Source organism: Tyto alba, unplaced genomic scaffold (assembly GCF_018691265.1).
Source record: "Tyto alba isolate M040663 unplaced genomic scaffold, T.alba_DEE_v4.0 Super-Scaffold_9, whole genome shotgun sequence".
NCBI classification, from domain to species: domain Eukaryota; kingdom Metazoa; phylum Chordata; class Aves; order Strigiformes; family Tytonidae; genus Tyto; species Tyto alba.
This window is the reverse complement of record NW_024881330.1, coordinates 38,130,008-38,156,367: the sequence shown is the minus strand read 5'-3', so window position 1 is coordinate 38,156,367 and position 26,360 is coordinate 38,130,008. Positions and strand designations below refer to the sequence as shown.

At 38.7% G+C, this 26,360-nt stretch overlaps 1 protein-coding gene across 2 annotated transcripts in view; it reads right to left on the bottom strand.

Moving 5' to 3' along the window:
- The window catches only part of ARMC1 (armadillo repeat containing 1), a 34,255-nt gene extending 8,117 nt beyond the window's left edge, over nucleotides 1–26,138 (bottom strand). Inside the window, exons 1-3 of one of the 2 annotated variants that reach the window (XM_032996184.2) lie at nucleotides 25,969–26,138; nucleotides 23,604–23,807; nucleotides 19,501–19,592 (exon numbers count right to left, since the gene is read on the bottom strand). In XM_032996184.2, the coding sequence (XP_032852075.1) occupies nucleotides 19,501–19,592; nucleotides 23,604–23,795 (284 nt within the window). In that variant the 5' untranslated portion in view covers nucleotides 23,796–23,807; nucleotides 25,969–26,138. The remainder of the gene's footprint in view (nucleotides 1–19,500; nucleotides 19,593–23,603; nucleotides 23,808–25,968) is intronic. The other variant, XM_032996183.2, reaches the window with a different exon arrangement.
- Nucleotides 26,139–26,360: the final 222 nt, after the last annotated feature.

The window sequence follows — 26,360 nt, the reverse complement described above, 5'->3', positions numbered from 1 at the left end:
AGTGACACCTTATCAAGATACAAAGAAATTTACCCACCCATTGACTTTGGCAAATTCTTTCAACAACAACAATCCTGTCCATATTAAGTGATTTACAATAGAGGACTTTTTTTTTTTTTTTTGGCAAGTTTCAATACAGTTAACTAAGCCCACTATTGAAAATGTCATACCCCACCTACAGCACCCACTATACTGTCGGTAAGAGTTTTTGCTCGAATACATACACAAGAGAGAGAGAATTTAAAGATATAGAAGTCAGCAAATATAAAAAATGCATGTGCCTAAAAGCAAAAAATCAACAGTGGTTTTCATACATGTTTTGTGCTCCCAACAATATAGGTAGCATAGTTCTTGGAAAACTAATGACCTAAGATCAACCGCACTATTGAAACAACCTGTTGATTTGCAAACAGAAATTTAAATCTGCTCTGATTCGCTACAAGTATTCTAAGATATTCCTAAAATAAGCCTATGCAGGCAAATGTTATCCATATGCACACATACAGTTAAACAAGCTACTCAGGTAATTTCCTGTAGTTTTCCAAATAGATGATTACTACTGTCTACCACCAAGTTACAGATAATAAATCTAGTTATCCCTCTTACATTAAAAAAAAAAAAAAAAAAATCCCAAATACAAGATTTTAATCTTACATAAAGAAAATGTGTTTCAAAATAAGCAACTAACTGCATAATAAGAAGCAGCGTGAAACTCAGACACTGCACTACAGGGACAAGAACAACAGATGTCACATAAGAATATCAGACTGCAAAACGGTCCCTAATAAAGGTATAAGCCAGTTTTATTCTGCAGAAATACAATACTACACTTTCAGCAATTCGGTTAAACAAAGATGCACAAATTCCCACACAAAGCCTTCTCCAATTTTTGGTATACTGGTAAAATGAGCGAATACAAGTTTTGCATCAATCTGTTATTCTTTCACTAAAGTAAATTATACAACAGCTACGAAAAGAATAGAAACCTTAATATCTTAATATTAAACTAGATATAAGGAAGAAATATTTTACAATGAGTGTGGTGGAACAGTGTAACAGGCTGTCCAAAGGTGAAAAACGCCCCATCCCTGGAAACATCCAAGGCTGGCTTAGACAGGGCTCTGAACAATCTGATCTAGTTTAAAGTGTCCCTGCTCGTTGCAGGGGGTTTGGACTAGATGGCCTCTAAAGGCCCCTCCCAACCCAAACTATTCTGTGATTCTGTGATAATTCTGTGATCTTTAAGGAAAAAAATTATCTATCTGGAAGTATAATAAACCTTCTCTATTGTTAAACCAAGCTGACACTGTTTCTTTATATACTATATTGGTAACAGATGAATACAACAAAACTATATGTGAAATTAAAACATAATAGTGCAAGTTTTTTTAAGACTAAAGGTAACACACAGACTGTGGCTTTGTTGCCTGAAATGAGAAAAAATTACAACCTTAAGAGGGTTCTGAGGGCAGACACGGGCTCTTCCAGCACCTCCATGTCATCAGTTTAAGATACCACTGCTCACAGCTTTCCAACCCAGCCTCCTGCCACCATCACAACAGCAGAAGGGAACTCTTGCTCATCCTTCCACCTCCCCCCATTCGCACTATAGTACAGTGTTTTAATCACCACTGAAGGTGCAGGTACATACTATAAAGTTTCTATGCAGTTAATAGATGGTTTGAGAACAATCAATCACTGAACCACCTCCCCAGGGACGTGGCAGATTCCCCATCGCTGGAGGTTTTCAAGATGCAACAGGACAGGGCACTAGATAGTTTTATTCAGGTACCCTTTCTCAGGAAAGGCTGAACCAGATGAACTTTTGAGGTCCCTTCCAACCTAGGCTGTTCTACAATTCTGTGACTAGAGTTCTGCTACCCTGCTAGGGAAATGGTAGTCTCTAGTTAGAGCAGAGTAACAGTTGGTAAGAGCTGGTTACCATCTCTGAAAGAGACGGTAACATCTTACATTACTTCAAGATTCAGAAGATGCCTGTCAGAACCCAAACCTTTAATTTTCACTGTCGTCTTGAATTCCTGTCATCCTAGATTGCTGCCTGTCCTTCCATTATGTTCACCCAAGGCTGGCTGTATAACTGGTATGAACACAGAATCCAAGTGACATGTGCTGTATCTGACAGAAGAGGATACAAGAAATAGTTCTCATTTTCTTCACAATTAAAAATAACTTTGTAAACATGGTCCAAGTGCTGCAGAGGTTTTATCGGCATAACAAGACATTTTTTAAAGGACTTAAAGGACACAAAAATGACTAGCTACAACTCCACAGATGTATGTGATGTGGGTTGAGTGTGCATGCTTGGCAAGAACATGTGAGCAGCATATAGTATTATGGCTATACAACCAGCATGTAACTTAAATACACACACAAAATCATAAATGATAATAAAAGGGCCTTGACAATCTTCCTTGCATAGCTGCATCTGATGTAAAGGTAACGTGTTTCTTGCTTTTTCTAAAGCACAAAGGCTGAGAAAGACTAATATAGTAGATTCTCCCCTTTTGGAAAAAGACAAGATATAAACACATTTATAAATATATATATGGGGGGGTGCTTATATCTGTGTGTATATGTGTGTAAAAGACCCCCTTATCCTTTTAAAAGCTGTAATATTTTACATATATATTTAAAATAAACATATATGTACATACACATGTGTACATGACATACACACTCCTCTATCAGAGGAGACAGATGCAAGCACAGAAACTATTACATGCATTTCCTTAGTGGCATACATTGTGCTCTAGACACCATTAGCCAAACAGATATCAAACATACTATAACAGCATTTCATTTGTGTTTCTACTGAGTTTATAACCTAGAGACAGGAGGTTTTCAAATTAAAGAGGGTATCTTTCTTTGCCAGAGATACAATTACAGCCCAGATTCTATCAAAAGGAGATTTGTGTCATTTAATTCCAAAAGTCTCATTTCCACAGTGATGCTGCTTTTGGTTGTACTTGCTCAGTTTGTCCACTACCCACAATAAGATGACAAAGTTAATTACCCATTCATGACATTTCAAAGCTTTTGATAATCTTTGAACAATCACCCCAACCCCTGGGCATGCGACGGAACAAATCTGGAAACCATTTCCTCCGGGCACATGAAGGACAAGAAGGTGACCAGGAAGAGCGAGCATGGATTCACAGAGAGAAGTCATGCCTGACCACCCCAACAGCCTTCTACAATTAAATGACCGGCTTCGTAGATGAGGGGAGAGCAGTAGATACTGTCTTTTGACACAGTCTCCTATACAATCCTCAGAGAAGCTGATGAAGTATGGGCTGGGTGAGCAGATAGTGAGGTGGACTGAAAACTGGCTTGATGGCCAGGCCTCAGAAGGTGGTTATCAGGGCCATAAAAATCTAGCTGGGGGCCAGTATCTAGCAGTGTACTGCATGGGTCAATGCTGGGTTCAATCCTGCTCAGCACCTTCATTAACAATCTGGATTATGAGGCAGAGCGGACCCTCAGCAAGTCTGCAGATGACACAAAACAGGAAGGAGTAGCTGATATGCCAGAGGGTTGTGCTGCCACCCAGAGGGACTTCGGCAGGCTGGAAAAACGGGCTGACAGGAACCTCACGAAGTTCAACAAGGGGAAGAGCAGAGCCCTGCCCCGGGGAGGAGGCACCAGCCCAGGCTGGGGGCTGACCAGCAGGAAGCAGCTTGGCAGAAAAGGACTTGGGGCTGCCGGGGGACACCAGGCTGACCATGAGCCAGCACCGTGCCCCTGCGGCAGGGAAGGTGAACGGTGCCCTGGGCTGCACTGGGAGGAGCGCTGCCAGCAGGTTGAGGGGGGCGATCCTGCCCCTCTGCTCAGCACTACTGAGGCAACACCTTGAGTCCTGTGTCCAAGTCTTAACTGCCCGGTACACAAGAGAGGTGGGCATGCTGGAGAGTCCAACAAAGAGTCGGGAAGATGATTAAGGGGCTGGTGAGGAAGGACTGAGAGAGCTGGGACTGTTCAGCCTGGAGATGAAAAGGCTCAGGGGATCTCATCAATGTACATAAATACCTGAAGGGAGGTGCAAAGAAGTCACAGCCAGGCTCCTTCCAGTGGTGCCCAGTGCCAGGACCAGAGGCAACGGGCACACACTGAAGCACAGGAGGTTCCCTCTGAACATCAGGAAACACTTTTTCATTGTGAGGTGACCAAGCACTGGCTGCCCTGAGAGGTTTAGGAGTCTCCATCCTTGGAGATATTCAAAACCATCCGGACACAGTCCTGGGCAGTGTGGTCTAGGTGGCCCTGCCTGAGCAGAGGAGGTGGACAGATGAGCTCCAGAGGTCCTGTCCAACCTCAACCATTCTGTAAGTCTGTGAACACATATCAGAAATTGAGAAGTCGTTATGTAAATTCAAAAACGGCAATGTACATGGAAGTATCCATTTTTACCTACTTGTGGATATCCATTTTTTCAGATTAAGATTTTAGAAGTTAGGCTTTTATGCAAGTAAAGCAAAAATGTATTTTATTTTCCTGTCAACTGTTTTCCTTATGTATTGTTTTCCAAAGAGTTTTGCGTGACAGCTTACATAACTCTAATACACCTGATAATTAGAAGACTGAAATATAAGCAGCTGTGTAATTTTATTTTGATTTCAGAAATTTCCTGCTCCCATATTTAGACTTACGGTTCACTGCTGAATCCTAAATTGTTTTATCTTAAGGCATCATGAACTAAAGGCAAGGCTAGATGGAAGAAGGGAGGCTTCATTCTCAAAGTCATTAAACAATTTGCCAATTGGTATTTCAAATGCTTTCACCTTAGCTTATAGCATGATCCTACTAGCCACCCTCAGAGTCAGCAAAGTTATTGAGCTTATTACACCTTATAATAACAGTTTAAAATTTTAATACAAAACTTAAAAATCCAGTATTTTACTGCTTCAAACATGACACTGATTTTAAGAAAACACTGCTCCAAGTTTTCTCCCTCTATCTATGGCACGTTTTTGTAATTTTACATAACACTGACTGTATTCAGTATATTTAGTGTAGTGCCAAAAATGAGATTACACGGGAATACAAAATAAGTATTTTACTATCAGGTAATTTCACAACATAGATGCAAAATGTCAATGAGAAGTTTACATTTTTACTCTCTTAACCAAATCTGATGTTGTTCAAGAGTACTCAACTTGTGACCCAGGGATCAATTTCAGCCTTGTACCAATGGACCTTTTTCCCCAGGGTTGCTCAGAAAGAAGAGATCCAAAGACAGACAGACCATTCTCAACTTCTAGCTTTAGAAGGGGGCTTCACTTACACCTCAGGATACATGGAGAAGAGCCACAGCTCATTGCCTGCACAAGGCTGAGAAACCTCTGTGAGAAGAGGGGAACTAGAGGTAAACTGACTCTATGGTAGAACCACCCACTCCCTGAAACCCTGTTAAGAGGCAAGCAAGGAAAATGATATGGAAGGACAATATGTTTGCTGTACACCACCTATACACACGTAATAGACACTTTCACATACTAAGTGTCTGTACTATATATATATTTTCGGTCCACATGGCCCCATAAGGGAGGGGGCCTTACAGTTCATGGAGAAAGGCTGTGTTACAGCCAATCAGAGAAGGTAGACATGTATTGTATGGCTCACTACTATGCTCTTACTCATGAGTACTTGGGAAACTAACACACAGAAAAATCAGTATTAAGAGCAGGTCTGTAAAAGCAAAGAAAGCTAGCAGAGGTGAAGGAAAGATTAACTCACCTCACAAAATTAAGAAAATAGATCTCAACCTTTTGAAGTCAGTTCAGGTAAAACTTCCTGTATTGACATCTCAAGGAGTTTACATACTAATGAAAAAATAGTACCTTAAATCACAGATCTTTAAAAAAATAAAAATAAAATCTACCACACAATTCAAGTCTAACAAATATGAAGAGTTTGAAGAATAAAAGTTCTTATCGAAGAGTCTTATCTTCATTATCCAAGTTAAGGCTCAGATATTTGCCAACACCTCGTCTGAATCCCATACTAAATAACCTACTCATAAATTAGAAGTAAAAAAACCTCTCAGATTTAACTTACAGTCTTATCACAGAAAAATCTTAAGCAAGTCAGGGAATGTAACAAAGGACTGAATGCATCATTTCTTCTTTATGAGACACTCCATTCCTAGAATGATCCCAGTGGACCTTTCAAAAAATTTTGAGAAAACTTATAATGACATGGAAGTAGATACCTTCACCTGATCCCAATCCTTTTCATACATGCAAGTACTGCCCCTGTAAGGCAGAACTAATATTTTCCTCTAGGATCCTAAGTAGTGATATTTTAAACCATCATTTTATTTCAGTAATGAACTTCACTCACTGCAATAAACGTAGTAACCTATATGACACAAAAAGTGCAATTAAGAATTTAATGGAATGGCATGAATTCTGTCTAAATACATTGTTGGGTAAACACACCTATATTAGAAACCTTAAAGCATATACTTAGTAGAGATTTATAAATTGATTTAATTATGGTTAAAAAGTGACTAACAAATTGATATTCATATAAACTAAGCCTTAAGACCATTGATATCTTTGTTTCCAGGTGACCAGTTTCTTTCAGAGACCATTCTTCCTATATTTAAAGACAGAAATTGTCTCTAGCACTGACTAAAGGGAGCAGTAAGCTGCAAAAAATTGCTACATTCTGTAAGGGGGGAGAGTGGGAAATCACTAATCCTTGATCTTAGAAGTGAGACACAGTGATTGACATGGTTTTGATGAAAACTTTGAGCATGAATGACAAGCCTAAAGAAAGAGCATGGTATTAGAGAAAAAGCAATCTGTTTCAAGACAGTTATCTGATCTGGCTGTTTTTCTGGCTGTTCTGCTCCAGTGCCAGGGCAAGATTCTTTCTTATCTCCAAGAATGCTGCTCTTTCTTGTGAGCTTTTAGTGCATCCCATGATATGGTGGGCTCACAAGCATATGGCTGCTCTCCTGACTCATTCCAGGCAACGGGCAAGTCATTTGAAAACAACTTGAAAAAGCCTTACTTCAGTGCATCATTTCTCGCAGTCCTAGTATACCACTATTACCACACTACCCCTTACAGTACACCTCAGTTCTCTCTAGCCCCAAAACACCCAGTAAAGACCTGGTAACATTATACAGCTGCTGACAAAAAGGATTACCACATGCTTTCCTAAAAGAAAGAAGTCAAGAATGGCCAACAACAAGATATCAAGCATAGCAGTGGGTTAACAATAGGGAAAATAACTCATAGGCATAGAACAGGATAAACAAGAGAACCTGTAGGACTGTGCAAGTTTGAAGTGACACAATGAGCTCCAGTACTACGAATCTCCAAATCCAAAACCAAGCAGCCGGATTGCTCAATGAACCTACGTAGAGCCAGAGTGCAGTTGTGCTACATGCCTGCACTCCAATGCTATCAACCGCGTGCTAGCTACGCGCCACCTTTAGTTATTTACTCCAAGGCTGTCACACCGTGGACACAAGGCAAGGTCAGACAGACTTTCCTAGAAAATGCTTCCTAGACCTGCAAGATGCCTGCCACTTGGCAAGTCTTCCAGACCCTACTCACATTACTAGTTGTGCCAATTTGACCAGGAGAAACTAAACTTAGAAAAGTTTGGAATGGAACAAGGAAACCTGATGCCCTGAAGTTGATTCTGCACTAAACAAGAGATACCTCACTGAAATCTGGAGTGAGAATTGGATTGCTCAGTGCCACTTCCAGCTCAATTTAAGTCATATGCCTACTGTCCCTGGACTTTTAAAGAAACCTCACATATATGCTGGGCTGTTCTGAAGACTGCTAAAAAAAAAAAAAAAAAGCTTAAATATCAAGTAATAAACCTGGGTAAAATCACAGTACAATCTCATTAACTTCTGTAAAATCAGTTATGTGATATAACTGTAAACATTTAGCAAACTGAATAATTACCCATGCTTAGAATATTTCCCTGATTCTTTCTATTGTCCTCCGATCACAAGAAGAGAACAAACTTTCAAGAATGGGATAACAGATTTGAACATATGCCATATGTTTAACCCAGCTATTCATCTAATTTTGTTTAACTCTTGCTATTTATATGCTAAATGGAAGACCAACTTTTGATCTTCCACAGCTTGGTATCTACCATATGGACATATTCTCCATCTCAAAAAAAAAAAAAATAAAAATCAAGGCCTGTTACTCAACTAAACTCAAAAGGCTTCAGAGTAGCATTTGCTAGACAAGAGTCTGCGTAACAGACAAGCTCCATGTTGAATTTCACAGTAGCTAGTTCCAACATCTTGCCTGCTAATGAACAGTAATCATTTAGTGGATTTATATGGCAGAAATCATGTTTATTATATGGCTTCAACAAATTGCATTGGGGTTAAAAAAAAAAAAAAATCCTAAGGGTAACAATTCTCTCTGGTCCTTTTTGGTGAAAGATATCAAATACTAGCATCAAAAAGCAATCCTTCCCCATAATAATAATGCAGCGACCAGGAAGAAGCATGGGTAGTGCTGGAATTAGGCTCTGAGCTGAAGCATTTTAGGAACATCTTGAAGGAAGCCAAATACCAGTTCTTGTATTATCAGCATGCTAGTAGCATTAAGTATATCATATAATAATATGTGATAACAGTATATAATTATCTGGAAAATCCTTTCATGTCTTAAGGGAAAACCCCCAGTCTATTTTAATTTTGAGAAGGGAGCTTCTCAAATCTGATTATTTCTCTCAAATCTAATGGAGAAAGTTAAAAAAAAAAAAAAAAAAAAAAAAGTTTGTGAATTTACAGATAAAGGCTTCCCTAAACAAACCATGTGTGAATAATAAGAATTAAGCTACAGCACCAACCTGTACCAGAGCAAATCTATTCAGCAGAGACTTGAAGTAGGTAACTTAAAGCAACGATTTAAACATCTTGTTTGCATATTCTTGAACTACTTCTTTGCAATTAATTTTTATTTTTTTTTTCAAACAAGCCAGTACTAGCAGCCTCACTGCTAGCCAGAAGGATAGAAGTCATGCAAAATTGGTTGAAGCATGCACCAAGGTTTTTAAAAAAAAATTTTGCATGAACTTGATGATGTAATTAGAGAATGCGCTAACAATTTTAATTTGTTCCAAGTTATTACATAGGACTTCCTATCTCCAAAATTCAGTGGAGATCTTGCAGAAAAAGATATTGTACCATGCACTACAAAACGATATAGTATAAAAACACATTCCTGAATAGAAGTACATCTAATTCATAATAACATATTCACTTTGCATTAGCTGTTCCACTGTAAAATTCACTTTCTTCTGAAATAACAGCACCATTTAGAAACTAATAATAAAGACTGTTTCATCATTAACCTGTTTTGAGATATGTCCCTTTGTGGCACTTATTGTCTGTAATACCCATGTGAAACTAAGTTCTAATCATTCACCAGCACCTTACTATGTTTCTTGCTTGAGCAGCATTCAGGAAAAAAAAAAAAAGAAAAAAAAAAAAAGAAAAAAGGGTAATCCAGACACATATGGTTGAGAGAAAAAAATACATGATTTTTGGGGGATGCTTAGCACAAAGGTCAGAAACCAGGGGCAAGCATCACCTGTGCACAAGCTTACTGTAACCCAAAAGCAGACACAGGATACTGGCAAGGAAAGATGAGAAACCTCACACTGCTAAGTAACTATCAACTCCCTTTTCATACATAAATGGCTCCAGCCTACAATACTGTCAATCCACACCTGCGCTAAGTATTAAATACTTCACAACACAACTTGCTACTTTTATTTCAAAGTATCTTAAGCCTTCTTTGCTCTTTATTTAGTAAGCTGTCAGAAGAAGTCAGCATATCAAAGAACCTACCTCAGCACTTTTTCTTGTAAACTCAGTAGTAACCAGTGAAGGTCACTGTATTCCTAAAATGCTTGACACCAGCTGATGACAAGGTTTACTGAGTGTTAAAGGCATCCTGTGCTGCCACAAACTATTCCTGACTCCTCTGCCAATCCACTTAAATCTCTTCCCTCCCACCTCAGTACTAAACCCTTCCACAAAGAGAGAAAACAGTTTCCTTTTGGCACACCATGTCAGACAGGTCTTGAAGCACTGAGTTCAACATGTTAGTAATTTTTTTTTCCTACCACAGTCAGCAATTAGTTAAGTGCCACTTCAGATTCTATGCTTTTTAACATACCAGAACATTGTGCCACACTCTGTAAACCATTTCATTTTTTATAATCTTTGTTTCTCAGAGTTCCATATTTGTTTTAATACAAAGTCTGCAGGAAAAATAGGAAGTAAAAACACATTAAGATTATTCTGCTTTCTAAAATATTTAACTCCCTGCTCCAACCAGTTTCTAAACAAAGAAGAAACTAAGACATTGAGCACAAAAGGCTTTCAAATATATGTATATTTGCTAAAGTTATTTTATACTACACACACTTTTGTTCAGTGTTTCAAAGTTCTCTTTTTTTCATTCTGCACTACTCATCACACATTTCTTACCTATAATGAAAAGCTATTAGGTAATTTGCTAACTTCCCTACTGATTTCTTCACATTTAAATACAAAGCACTCAAAGCAATTATGATTGTGGCCCTCTGCCAAAAAAAGCAACACCAGAATATGCACTCAGTAACAGGTACTGAAAATTCTTTTCCAGGTTTAGGAAATGTCGTGGTTTGGGCCTGGCCGGCAGCCAACCACCACTCAGCCACTCTCTCTCCCTTCTCTTCTGGCAGTAGGATGGGACAGAAAGCCAGGCTTGGAGTTTGAGATAGGACTGGGATGGGGAAAAATTCCCCTTTATGATTACGAGCAAAAGGCAGACTCGTTAGGGGAAGAAAAAAAGAATATACATTTATTACAGACACTAACAACACATAACAGAGTAGGACAGTGAGAAGCATTGCCATACCTTGAGAACACCTTCCCCCCACCCCTCCCTTCTTTCCGGGCTCAGTTCTGCTCCTGATATCTCTACCTCCTCCCCCAGTGACGCAGGGGCAGGGAATGGGGGGTGCAGTCAGCGCTGCCACTTCCTTCATGTTCGGTGAGGGGAGTGTCCAAAACTTGTTCCTCCTGCTCCATCGTGGTCCCCCTCTCACAGGAGACAGTCCTCCACAAACTTTCTCCAATGTGAGTCCCTCCCACGGGCCGCAGCGTTCCCCACACTGCTCCGTCATGGGTCACTAACTTCCTCCGACTGGATTCCCTCCCACGGCTGCAGCCCTTCCCGAGCTGCTCCGGCGTGGGACTCCCCCGCATGCTGCAATCCTCCCAGCGCTGAATTACAGCAGCGGGGCTGCCTTTTCCCACCAGACCCTGGCCTTCTTCGGGCACAGAACCTTGATCATCCAGACAGAAGCCACAGGCCATAAATCAATGTCTGCTCCACCGTAGATCTCCATGGGTGGCAGGGGGGGCCGCCCTGCCGTCTCACCACAGGATACAGGGGGGTCTCTGCTCTGGCACACCTCCCCCCTCCTTTCTTCCTCCATTCCTCCACTGACCTTGGTGTTCACGCAACTGCAGCAACTCCTCCTCCCAAGTCCAACTCCTTCTCACCGCGTCCCTTCTTAAGTACATTATAGCAGAGGCGCAACTGATTGGCTCAGTTTCCAAACAGAAGTGGAGCTGACTTGGAGCTGGGGGAGCTTCGAGAAGCTTCTCACAGGGGGCTGCTCCTATAGCCCCCTCCCCTGCCACCAAAAAAACACCCCACCACTCACTCAACCCAGGACAGGAACCTATGATTTGGTAATGTGGCTGTTCAGATATTGTACATAAATCACCACTGTAGAACTTAGGCACTTCTGTGGTTAGGTAACAGGGTAGGAAATTTGCACTACTTGTTATCATATTCTTAAGCCAGGCATTTTAAACTAGCTGAAGGCCATGATTTTGAAGAACTTATAGGTAGTCTCTAAATCTTACATTACATAAATGACCCATTAAAAACACCACATTAATGATTACTTTGTTACCTCACTATTCATCAATTAGCTACCTTGGAATTCACTAAGTACCAAGAAAATGAAATATTTATAACAAAGAAAAGGGACAAGAGAAACTGTTGAAATGTATTTCAGCATTAAAAAAAAAAAGCTGTGCATTAACTGCAAGTGCTGCACAGAAACAAGTAACAAAAGTAGCTGGTGTGCTCTTTCATTGAGTGTGCAAATGTACTGAACTGAGTATACTAAAAGCTAGTCTATTGAACTAAAAAGTGTATGGATGTATCGTACCTGAGTTAAATTGAGACAGAAATCAGATGATGCAAAGCCAACAGCCCTGATACAAATGCCAGATACCACATGGAATGTTATAAGGTAAAAGTAGTAGCTTGGAGAGCAAAAAGTGAAATCAAACTGTATTCCTGACTGCGGTTAAAAGCATTGTAATAGAAAATTACACACACATGACAATGAAAAAACAAACAAACAAACAAACAAAAAAACAACAAAAAAAAAAAAACCACAAAAAAACAAAGTAAAACAAAAAACCCAAAATGAAATAATACACCCAAAAGCCAAATCTAGATGTTCACAATCACCTAAACTGCTGAGTACAGAAACAATACTGATCCTATAGAGATCACTAAGCAAGAAAATTCCATGCAAGAAGAAACGATGACTTTGTAATATCTTTGCCACTACAGAGAGGTCCCAAGATAAAGACTAAAACAGAACATCAAAAGTACACTGAGAGAACATCGAGTCCATCTTATAGGGCACAGACTTTTCCATCTGGTCATGCTTTCATATTTTTCTCAGTGACCAATTCTACACACACAAACAAAAACAGTAAGCTCATCCTAAATTGCACCTCTCATAATAAACCTTTAGAACAGCTATTTATATGACTGCTAATTTCTATTAACCCCTGCAAAATATAAGCCCACAATAATATTTCAACATGTAAATTACTAGTTATATTTTAACTGTTGGCAGTAAAGTCTTGGACTAATCTTACAAACAACATCCATCTTTCCAAGCCTTTACACTTTATTTTCTTACTTCACAAAACCCATGAAATTCTCCCAGAAAGCCCACTACAACATGACTAAAGTCCAGGTTAACACTAATACCGTAAAACTAGGATTTTACACCATTTCATTACATAATGTTTTGCATGTTTTATTTATTGTTACCATTTTTCCCTGCACCCACATATCTGTAACGCTAAATATACTAAAGGAATACAAAAAAAGGTCTTGAAACATTTTAAAAACAGCTGCTGAACTGGGAGGAAGTCTGAACTCTTGTTAGTTTGCCATGATCCCCAAGCAAAAAGAGCAAGAACTTTTACTGACTACATACCTCGCTGACCTAGGTAGCTGACCTAGAGGATGAACTCATCCTCTCCCCTGCCCCTTCACTGCTTCCTATATATAATCTCCTCCAAATACCAGGAAGCTGTTTGACAGACAAAAAGGAGCATTCAGCCACTTAGAACACCCAACATGAGAGATTTAAAGAGGACACACTGATGTTTCCTACATTTCCTAACACTTCATTGAGGTCTTTTTGTCAGAGGATGCTTTTTCAAAAATAACTTCAAAAACTAATCGATTTGTGAAACTTGTAAGATTAACAAAATACACAATAAAAACATTCCTTAAAGAAACTAGGGGTAGGGGATATTAAGCCACTTTGCTTAACAATGCTGAATAAAACAGCCTGCAGATATCCTCCTGCTGTGACCATCTATTATGAACAAGCACATTGTTACAGCACTGAATAGACTGGAGCCCCACAGCCTAAAGAGATGCACCAGCAACCAATAGTGTAGTTTTGCAGAAGCATGTACCTTCTGATATACCAAACGTAACAAAGTGAGTAAAACAAGTAGGCTTGGGAAAATAACAGGAAAGGAAAGGCCAGGAAAGTCAACGTGGAATAGACAGAGAGATATGCGTATTACTCTTGTTCCAGATGATACACTGCAATTCATGAATAATTCCTAAAACCAAAGTTTTTGGCATCTCCTGCTCACAGGAATATTTAAGGCATAGGATAACCTTGTTTTTCTCCAAAACCACAACAAAATCACAAGTATGGTAGAGTTCAAAAATAATCATGCAATAGAACCATGCTTCCCATTACCCAATCTCAACTATTTCTCAATTTTGATGTGTAAAAAAAACCTCCATATACCAGGGTTTACACAAATAACATTAAGTGATTTAGGTATAGAAAAATAAAATCTCTACAGTCTGTAAAAAGCTATTTCCTTCTCCTTTGTAAATCAGAATTTAAGTATTCCAATCAATAACATAAACGTATAAATGAATTACATGTGAAAAATTTTGCAGAATTTTTTAGCTATAGTTTCTCACAAAGTATTACCTTGAAGCTGGTTATGATATGGCAACATCCCTTTCATCATTAGCTATGCCCTTAAATATGGAGTTTGCTTTCTGGCTAATTAATACATGGCCTTTGCCCCTTCTTCACCCAATCATTCCTCCTTTCTCACAAATGAGAAAAAGTACGTCACACAACAAAAATGATAAAACTATTGTGATGCTACATCCCTGTGATTTTAATTTCAGCAAATACTACCTGAAATACTTGCCTTTTTTTTGTCAGACATCAAAAATTCGAACTTCACTTGTTACAATGAATAATTAAATTCTCAAAAAGTATAAGTAATTAAGACTACAAAAAAATAAAATTGAGTAAGAAGTCAGCAATAATAGACTGCATGTATTTTACCAGAGCTGCAAAGGACTCTAATTAAACACATATTAATTGCCCTAATCTTCTTAGGCAAGTAATAAATTGGAAGAGCTGATTAATGCACTGGATTTAGTTCAGCTTGTTAAATCTGACACCCTGGCAAAGAAAGACTATCTTGAAAAGCTCTTTTAGCTAAGTAATTGGAATTTTACTCGCAGTAATTTGCCATTCCATAATAAGAGCTATTTAGTATATTGACTCTTCATCAGTTTTTTTTTTTTTAAATACATGTTAGTTATATTTAAACAGTACCATTATGCTATCCATAAAGATTATGAAAAATTATGAACTTTGACCTTTACTGTCCATCAAAAGTCACTTTCACTCTGAACACAAATGAGTATATTTCCTTGTAGGCTATAAATCCTAATTAATTTTAATTCTAGAAGCTGCTAATAACATTTTATAAAGTCCATACGGACACATTAAGTCCTCCATACAATTCATAAACCCAGCAACTAAACCAGTTTTCAGTATTAAATAACTGCTGATGACTGCTGGAATACAATGAAACACCATTCTCCAATGAGCCTCAATTTCTCCTCTACTTTTTACCTATTTATGCAAACACTTCTACACGTACACTTAGAGGTACTCAGCTGGCAAGGGAGTGAAACATTTTTGTGATAGCAATAAAGCAGTATCAGCCACGAAAAAAAGAAAAAGAGAACTTTGGAAACCTGCGGGTAGAAATTTTAAAGGTCTGATTTCTCTCCAACACAGTTATTACTCCTAGCTTCTAACATGGAAACATGCATCAAGCTTCACTTAAAAATAACCATACTTGGATGAACAAAAAGAAATCTCCCCTGCTAAGGGAAAAAACAGCAAGTATAGAACAGGGCAACAGAAACTTTTACGTTTGAAAAATGTTTTGAAGTATTCCATGGAACTTGAACATCTTCTCAAATGTCCTAGAAAATGCGAAAGTATACAAAGGCTTTCATATGAAGTATCTCAGGAAGTCATACATGTTCCAAATCAAGTTCAATCCAAAAAAAATCCTAAATATATAAATATCTCACTGCCTTCAAATTTTTGTTCTGTACTCTTCAGAGCTGACATTTCATATTTCTGCTCTAGAGTCTATAAGCTCCAGTCTCTACATGTAAAATCTGTTACTCTTCTGTTAGCAAAAACTAATGTTCATACATCTTGAAAATCACTGTCACAGTGAACCGAAAAAACCTATGCTTTCTGCCTTGGGTGAAATGTAGTATTGACTAAGGAGTCAGCCAAGCATTCATTTTAAGCAGCAAAAATATTTTAATAACTGAACTATATTTATTATAAGCAAACACCAAAAAGCTGAGCAGATAATCTTAGGGGACTGATAAATCATGACAGGAGACATGAAGGTACCTCAAAGAAGAACTACAGTTAAATTTGGATGTCTCAAGTATTTCCTACCCATTTCCCACGATGCAGTACAATTTACTGATTATCACTGGGTGAACAGGTGGCACTCAATTTCAACTCTCATCCTCAATAGTCTTAGGAAGGAAACAGTACTTTACCTTCATGACAACGAGCTTAAACGAGTGCTATGTTCTTCTTCCATTGGTTGTATATAACTTGCAACAAAAGGGGTTTGGCCTGTGCCAGAGGCTCCCATTTACTATTAGAAGAAATCATAACCAGCAAACCAACTCCAACTATTTTCCAGTTGATGGCATCAACCATTTAAAGACCTAGACTGGTTAGCAGTAGGCAGCTTACAATGTCAAATTCCACACCTGAACTTGAGCTCTCTAATACAGAGACTTTCAAGGCTCATGAAACACTCACGTGTTGAGAAAAGTCCTCAAATTTCAGGATTTACATAACTGAATGCACGAGAAAACTGGAATTCTAAACAAACTCTTGACTCCCTAAGCACAGTGTCAGTTCTGCGCTGCTGAACATCAACTTAAGTCTGAAATATGACAAATATTTAGTTTGCAACTTGCCTCTGTGCACATGAGCTCCCTTTCATTGCTTGAAAAGACATAACACAGCTTTATCAGCGGCAGAATACATTTTGTCATGGTTCCATACTGAACAGGGAAAGCCACTGAATATTATTTAGCTAAGTGAGAAGCCAATGAAAGTGAACAGTGAGAGTTACAAAATCCTTGACGAAAGGGAAAGATTTAGACCACAGTATGTGCTCAACCTGTCATAAGCAAAAAGCCAGTGACTACAACTCCTGGTCCAGAAGATGGTGGGTTCTGTCTCACTTGAAGGAACTGTGCAGTAACTGGAAATGCAGAATACTGACAGAAGTTCATACCTCTTTGTATGATTTGTTTGCATTTTTGCAACACATCGCGACAGAAAGAAATCTAAACCCCAAATTACAATTCTGGAAATAATAAAAGGATTTTAGATTAGATACAGCAATGAGCTAGATACACAGATTCTGGAAAGTACACCGGAACGCACAGCACAAAGCCGTGAAGAACAAAGCATTTATTACTGCATTTATTAATGTTTCAGTTCAAAGGACTACAACAACTTCTAGTAAACTGAAATCACATGAGAAGCTAGAATCTGCATTTTCTAAAACAAATCTGAGGATAGAGACCTTGTTTTCTCCCCTCCAGACTTTCTAACAAAAAAAACACAACCCCAAAACATTGGGTTGTTGTGACAAAAAATAATTCTACATCTATCTTCTCAGCACTTTTCTACCATCTTTCTCCATATTTCTGCAGGCAATACAAAACTTAGCTTCAGCATTTCCTGTCAACATTAAAGCCTAAAATCCTGACAAGCACATGACAAAGTCTTGTGTTTGAAGATGCTATGTATTTAAATTTTCATGATATCACACTTTCCAAATGTTACAAGCATATAAATCAAATGTATGTTCTTACTCTTGCCAAAGATCTTTCTAGAAAAAAAGAACACCTACAAGATTTCCAGTTTTCACTGACTTACCTCTCCTCTTCTTTATGTTTCTGAACTTCACACTCTTTCGGTCCTTGACATTGAAACTTAGAAAAAAATGCCACTGAAGTGATTTTAATAAAATTCTTTAAACAAATGTTTTAATTAAGACTGTTTCCCAAGTAATATTTGTAAGCTACAGAGACTGATAATGAACCACCATTCCCCTTTCAACAACTTCCTAATGATGTCTCTGTGCTCTAAATAGACGTGTAATATATACTAAAAGTAAATTCTTCTGAAATACATGCTTCTGTTATTACCTAAACATTTCAGTTCTTATTGTTATAAGAATAGCAGAGACTTCTTTATATTTTACCTTAATTATGCCTATCCTTAAAAGAGGGGAATACTGTAAGACTTAATTCCATTTTTCCCCATACATCCTACTAAAAACACCTATCATTTCAAAAAGTTGTAATTGTTACATTATTCAAAAAAATGGAGGACTGTTCTTTTCTGAATTCTTGTCATTTAGTTTATCATCCTATTTAAGACATTTGTTTTAAATCCTTGTGTTTTGGATAACTGTTTGAACAACAAGATGATATTTAGGCATAATGCTGAATTTTATGCCAATAATCTTGTTAGTTTCAGCAGAATTAATGAAGTACTTAAACAGTTTTAATCTTTCTTAGATCCCTTTTACAGGATTTGTGAACAGACCAGAATTTCCCCTCCGGTTCTTCAGGTTCACACCTCTAAATAAGCAGTGTCAGAGAAAGACAACAACAAAAGATACACCACCAAAAAATGGAGAGGCTATGGAAGAAGGAACTAGCAAAGTCCAGCCTTGAGTTTTTTCTAAAAGAAACTTGTAAGTTGTGGTATAAGTGATACATTAGAGATTCAACTAACATATTAATGATTCAAACGCTTGCCACTGGAATGTATAATATACAATTTTATTTCTGTTATAAGTAATTGTTTTAAACATTCATCTGAGACACATCTTAGTGCAGAAATACAACTTTTCTCCTCCCTCATGGAACAGTCCTTCACATCCAAGAAGTCCAGTTAACGACAGCACTATCAAACTGTGTGTAAAATAATCAGCTTTTGCAAACTTGATGGCAAATTAATTTTTGCTATGAAAAACTATTGTTTGAAGGAGATTGGGGTTTTTTTTTTTGCTAACAATGATAACAATGATTCATCGTATTAATTTCTATTGATAAGTGCACATGTGTATCTTCTCCAGTGTGCATATTCCCACACATATTCCAGTATTCAACACTCAACAGTTAGCAATCTTAAAATCCAACAGTCACAATTTTTAAGAAACATAACCCAGTGGACACATGCTACAAAGAAATTAGAGACCACTACAAACCTCACTAACCTCTACTCTGCTGGCAAGCTGTTTCCTCAACACACAACTGCAGATACATACCTTCAAAATCACACCGAAACAAATATATTGCATACACAATTTCCCTTCCCAAAGGTGGGATTCAAAGAATAATGTGGCAGATACCAAGCAATTTCATTAAATGCATTAATGCAAGGCACCCTTTTGCAACGATGAGAAGGATTATTAGAGAACCTAGAGGGAAGAGACAGTATTAGTTATCTGTAACGAGGGCTAGAAATCCGTTGTTTGGCAAATGACTTTCAAATGAATAGTTCTTGTAGACTATGGTCTCATTACTTTGCTATGCTGTAAAATGAAAACCATTAATTGCTTGCAGCCACAGAACTTCAACAAGGAAGAATGCAGTATTAAAAATTCGCTATACAAATTCATAGTCAAGGTATTATTTTGCATCAGAATGTTATGTTTACACAGTCTTTGGATTCAACAACCCATCATAAACTTACTTTTGTATGACATTCTGTAAGCTGAGCATCATACCCAATTCACTTTTCATCTTTTCTCTGTTGGCACGGCACTCTGCCAAATAGCGGAGAGCCTAAAAGAAAGAGGACCACAGCAAATCAGCAATATGTCCAGTGGTACATTATCATTCATTTTTATTAGTGTACATCGGCAAAACATTTACAATGTGAGTTCTAGTAAGGAGATAAAGAGTATTATCACCTACTGTGAACATAAAAAAACCCTGGTCTATTCTTATAAATACGCAGAAAGCATAGAATATCTAATCTATGAGAAAAGGTTGAGAGACTGGGTTTGTTCATACTGGCTAAGAGAATCTAAGGAGCAATCTAACAGCTGTCTACAACTATTCGAAAAGCCTTTACAAAAACGATTAAGCCAAGCTTTCCTCTACAGCAGCAGATAATGTAACAAGGGGGAACAGCCACAAATTGTAGCTTGGGAAGTTCAGATCAGATATTATAAAAAGTTTTTGCACTATGAAGGTAGTTCAGCACTGGAACAGATGACCCCGTGGGACCGCAAAATCAAGACAAAGCTACAACTGACCTGATTTGAGTGTTGGTGACAGTCCCAATTCAAGCGGGAAGCTGAAGTGAATGACTTCGAGAAGTCCCTTCCAACAAACATTTATATGATCTGAGATCTGGAGTCATTTCTATACACTAGATTTCTAGTATAATTTCCATCAATTCTGTGGGCTCCCCCAGTACTAGAAAACTCACCACCACCAAGTTTCTACTGTCCAAAGAAAGAGCTCTACCACATTTATAAACTTCTGAAGACTGACTGCAATATTTATCACTCCATACAGGAATAAGAAAACAAGCAGCATCAAGCTACTTAGGTTAGTGTTACCTAAACTGGGAATTTACACTTATTTGTTGCCCAAGGTTTTGTTTATTTGACTTTCAAGGTGGACTCTTTGCACCCCAGTCAGCAACTGTGTATTTGCATGATCCTCCTAACATAACACGCTCCAGTTAAAATGTCAGTTCTTCTCTTCATGAAACATCTCTTTATTGTTAGTGCTAAAGTTTTCTTTGAAGGAACTTCCAAAAGCGTACTGTGCATTGTACTTTAATCAGTGTTTTATTCACGTAGGTACAAGTACCACACTTGCAAAATCCTGCAATACACAAATACAATGGTTTATAAAATGGGTTTTGTGATAGCAAGGTTTAGAAGTGCACCAATACTTTAAATATAGTCATGTAATAGCTATGCTGCTCAACAGCTGCTTTAAAAATAACATGCTCCTTAATACCTTGAGAGATAGAGAACTAATTATCTGGGCTTTTTTCTAAATCAACTTCAGCACATATAAGGTAAAATTCAAGACCATTTTATTGCTTTTTGACACAGTCTGGCTGCTGTCTGGCATGATAAAAACTCTAAATGTGATTTTTGCTATTTCCTGATGTGAATCTGTATCAATAATTCCAGTTTATAAATGCTGTATATGCATTTATTTTCTTACTTTTCAACTACAGGAAAAGAGCTGAGTGGTAGCTCTGGACTACTAACTTCCATGTTAAGAATCGTATCCTTACCGGTGGAAAAAGTTTCTCTTTTTATTAGTCTCTGTTCCAGCGATTTAGTAAGGATATAATGTTGTTGGACAAAGAAAAACCTATCTTCTTAACAGCTAATTATTTGAGTCAAAACATAGGCAGTCTCTTATCCATCTGTTACGTACTGTTTATATACAAATGTAACTTCCACGAGAATAAGACCAAAGACAAAATTATCAGAACAACTTATGTGACCTGACCTCACTAATGAAGTCGTATTCCCCCCTCCTCCCCCATGGGAGTTGCAAAGGTCTGCACCTTCAAAGAAGGGAGATCACTTATGCTTATTAAACTGCAGTCTACTGGAGGCATAAGGAAGATGACGATGACAGACTTTGGCTCAGCCTCTGGTCAGCAAAACACTTATACACATTAGCTTTAAGCTCACAAGTAATTTCATCATAATCAACAGGACAACCTCCATAACTGAATATAAAAGCACACTGTTGTCAGTCTTAATAACAAAAGACACCTTTGATCTTTCATAAGTGAAGTGTTAATGTAGTTTCTTAACTTCAGAGTTCTATTTTTAAAAATTTTAGTCCAAATTTAAGGGGGGGGGGGGGAAGTAGTATTTCCTGGGTGACTTCTGATTTTTTGTTGTTTAAAGCATTCAGAACTTTTACCATTTGAAGTGTATCATAAAGAATTCCTGGAATCAAAACTAGAGAAAACTACAGAAAAATTTAACACTTCTTGATCAGATAGAAGAAAGGACTGAACTGAAACTGCACATGGGAAGGAAAACACCTTCCTGAAAGATTCTACAGCATATCAAAAAAGTGAAAAAGGGAACTATTATGATTCATACAGATTATTTATAATTTCAGCTGTGGGAATCGCAGAATAATACAATAAGAAATTTAAAGTCAGTGCGGTACTTCCTTTTATTAGGTACAAACTTAACAGAAAAATCACTACATTTAATGATTACCATTCAAATGGAAATGCCTGTTTGACCAAGAGGATGGTTAGAAAAAGAAAACCAAACCAAAACCTTTCAGGATGGAAAAATATCAAAAATGAAGACTATAAAGTTATCAGCAAAAATATTAAAAGCTACAGAACCTAAGAGGTTCAAGAACTCATGAACACAAAGCGTCAGTAGCAGACAAAAACATGTTTCCACAGTAAATTGATCCATTTCTGACTGTGGCCAGGGTCTTGGGATATAACACGGTCTCCTCTCAATCCTGATTCTTAATCCACTCTAACTGTAGGTTATCACTAAATGCAACACCACAGCAGTCTCCCACTCCCACCCAATGAGATGTCCTTACAGCACAACCCGAGTAATATCTAGGGCTGTGGAACCACACTGCAAACAGGATTAGCCCTCATCAATCTGACAAAGCCAGTCCTTTTTATGTAGAGTTAATTTTTGTAACATGGCGACAGACTGATTACCGAACCTCATGCAGGTAGTGAGAACATACAGCCCAAAGGAGCAAAGGACAGAAAAAGAGTGAGACACTGAAACACAATCCTCTTTTAAGAGCACAACCTAAGGAAACCAATGCAACATATTCCCAAGAACTGTAAAATCACCTCAAAATTCTTCCACTGAAGAACATTATAGTCTGGCAAATGCTACAGTAAGGCTAACCTAAAAACCAATTAGCAGGACACCGGCCTCCTGGATTATGGGATCTCATTCCTTGAATCCAGAAGAGCCTCAGAGACACTGAAGTAATTCCAAGTCCACTAATATCCACTATGAAAGTAAAACAAATCAAAAATACAGAATTATGGCACAGGTAGATCTTAATGGTATAAAGAATAATGTACACTTGTACGGAAAACCCAGAGCTCTCTATTCTTTACTTTCACGTTGTTTAGAATTCAATAATGGCATAAAAGTGGAAAAAGAGGGCCATGTAAATTTTAGTAACTGAAAAGCTAGAAGTTGTTATATTAGATAGTAATAGGTGGGGGTGTTTGCTTTTAATTCCATGTGGGTGGTCAAATGCTGGAACGGGGTGCCAGAGAGGCTTTGGAAACTGCATCCTTCAAGGTGTTCAAGAATCAGGCAGACGTATCTCTGAGCCACGATCTGAGTACACTTAATTTGAGCATGGGATTGGACTATATCATCTCTGGAGGCTGTTTCTAATCTAAATTATCCTACTTTTTTTTTTTTTTTTTTTTTTTTATTATGAATGTCGAATCACTGCGTATCTTTACCAAGCTCCATGACTTCATCTTAAGAAAGAGATTTAAGGGTGCTTACCTCCCCCCCCACAAAAAGTGGAATTGCGTTTTTTTTTCTAAGACAGCTAAGTAAATCAACCTATTCCAGAAAACATAAATTTCCCTGGAATAATGTATTATTGCTAAACAATTTTTGAAATACATGTTTTTAAAAAACACACGTATAATATGAACATAACATAAAACCAGGGGTTTTTTTAATATATTTTTATTTTTTTATATTTTTACTTGTTTAAGGATATATTAACAAAGTTACAAAATATCCTACTGACATAAATTTGTATGTCCACAATACTTACTAGTAAAGCTGAATGAACAACTGGAGGGTTGGGATGGTCCAAAAACAGAATAAGACCTGGCAGGCATCCTTGATCCTGAACAATGGCCCGTCTGTTCAGTGGGTCAGCCGCTAGATCTCGAAGCTGGTTAACTACAGATAGCGCATCAGGCTCCTCACTCATAGTAGAATTCATTTTTTCTGCACCATGCATATAAAACACCTGCTGGGGGGAAAAAAAAAAAAAAATCTACATTACTAATACCACAACATTTACGATCAATTAAAACACAGATAAGACAAAAGCAGAAAGGAACTGATTGTTATAAGCATAAAAGTATAAAAAAGCAAGGGCTAGAATTCATGGAATGTGGATCTTGAAATTTATAAATTGGAAATCTAAACTTCCTACAAAGAGAACAGGTAGGTTTGGTTAATAATATTTTGTTTCTGATATATAATTTTAGACCAGTCAGCCTCTATGGGAGTATGTATGTTTGTGTTGGTCTTTTTGCACTATTGATAAATATTTCTGAGAAATCCAGTTTTCTCACAACAAGGCACCCTAGAAGCCTATAAACATCCTTCTGTACAAAAACATGTAAAATCAAAATATTTTCAGAGTACCTTTAGCAATAATCAAGTTTTACATAAAAATGAACCAGAAAAGCCAGCAAAAGACTAACACTGCATCAAGAACAGTGAACGTTACGTTTTAATCTGGATCTATATTTCAAATAACTAGTTTAGTGCCATACTCTTTCAAAGGCAAAAAGGTTTTGAAGGCTGAGTTTTGGGGGTGTTTTTTCCCCCTTTTCACTAGTACCCTCTCAATAAAAAGAAAGCAGGTCACACCTTGCTCCAGTTGGAGTCCAAGCCACCCTATCAATTTCAAAGGAGACACGTGTTAGCTTGAGAGTATCAGATTCCAGAGCTGTTTAATAAGGAGTAACTATTTAACAGGCAACAAGTGCATAAGTTTAGTCAGAGAAAATGCTACATCTTGGTGCAAAAACTAGTTTCTTTCAAAAGACTGATTACGTGCCTCAAACTGCTAAATGCTAACTGTGGTCCTGGTGTTGCCAGGTACCACAGTTGTGGTACTCACACCTTCTTAAGGCACAAAAAGTGTGAGTAAATATGTACTGTTAATTTGTGTTCTCTCATTTTTCCTCTGCATAAAAACAGAACAAATTAAATTTCTAAGTGGTCACATTCTTTTAACATAATTTCCCAAGCAAAAAATACTGTACAAACATATTGTTTTCTTACTGAAGGTAGGCCTTTCAGCAACACAAATTTATCATACTCATCACAAAGAACAAACCACAAACATGCACTGGGGTTACCAGACTTTCTGACATTTTCACATGGAAATAATGCTGTTAATCTCTAAGTCACTGGTCCTTCCTTCAGGAAAGGGAGTGCTAACGTGAAAAGTACATGGCAATGATTATACAGTAGGCTATTTTTCTTGACTATCACAAGTCCAAAAGAGATCAACTGAGAGATACAACAGCTCAATCAATAAATGGTAATTCGTAATTTCAAAACAGCCAACTCTAAATTAAAAAAAAAAAAAAAAATCTCTGTTAAGTATTATTAGTTACTTTTCATAGCTGGCAGAGGAACTTACTGAAAACTTAAAAAATCGAGTCAGTTGTGGAGCTGATGCCAACCAAAGCCTCTGACTTCCAGTTCTGCTTTCCAAGCACCAGATCATTCCTACAACTCTCCATACTGATCACCTTTTGCCTTTTTCCTTCTGACCTTCTGAAAAAGCACGGAGCCAAATGTAACCCACCTCCTGTCCCATTAGGCCACCCTCAAGGCCTTCCCAGGCCCTTTCTCCCTCTCACCTCAGCCACAACTGAGCAGACAACTGAAGTCCGTACCTCCTCCATCACCTACAACAACCAATTTTATGAAACCTAGGACCCACGGCATTTGTTTTAACGAAGAAGCAATTAAGTTTTAAAAGTTTTAAGAAGCTATCTGGAATTTAGGAGCCTAGCAGAGAAGTTAGGCAGGTACTGGCTCTTTTCTCCCCCTTGCAGCTTTGCGATCATGGCTTGACAGAAGCAGAGATCCTCTGTCACTCTCCCCTCCCGCCCCGTGTCCCCCCCGGCGAGGCCCAGGCAAGGAGCGGCCGCAGGCTCCCACCGCCGCCCTCACGCTGAGCGGAGCCGAACGCCCGGCCGCGACAAGGCCCCGGGGCTCAGCTCCCGGGCCTCTCGCCCGGCGGAGGCACAAACCCTCCAGCGACCGGCTGGCGGGAGCTCCGGGACGCGGCCGGGGGGAGCAGGAGGGAACCTGAGCCGGCCTCGCCGCGGCCATCCCGCCCCCCGCAACCCGGCGCAGCCTCTTCCTCTCCCCGACCCACGTACCGTAGCAAAAGACGTCCCCGGCCGAGCAGCTCAGCCCCGTGCCCCCATGGCCTGCGGCGGGAGAAGGGAGCGCGGAAGGTGGTGGCGGCGGCGGGGCCGGCCGCGCGCTCGCGCGCGCACACACACACTCCCACCCCGCCCGCCTAGGCCCGCTCTGACCCCGGCACCCCGCCGCCACCCCGTGTTCTGATTGGCGGAGACCCGCCCGCGCGTCTCCGCCACTCGTGGCGCGCTTTGTTCCTGACGGGGCGCGATTGGTTGCCTGGGAGGGGGAGGTGCCGCTCTGCGTGCCGGGAGTTGTAGTTCGGAGGGGGGGGGAAGGAGCAGCAGCACCGTGCCGGGGAGGAAACACGGCCCTTCAGTTCTTTTTTTTTTTTTTCTTAACAACTTTC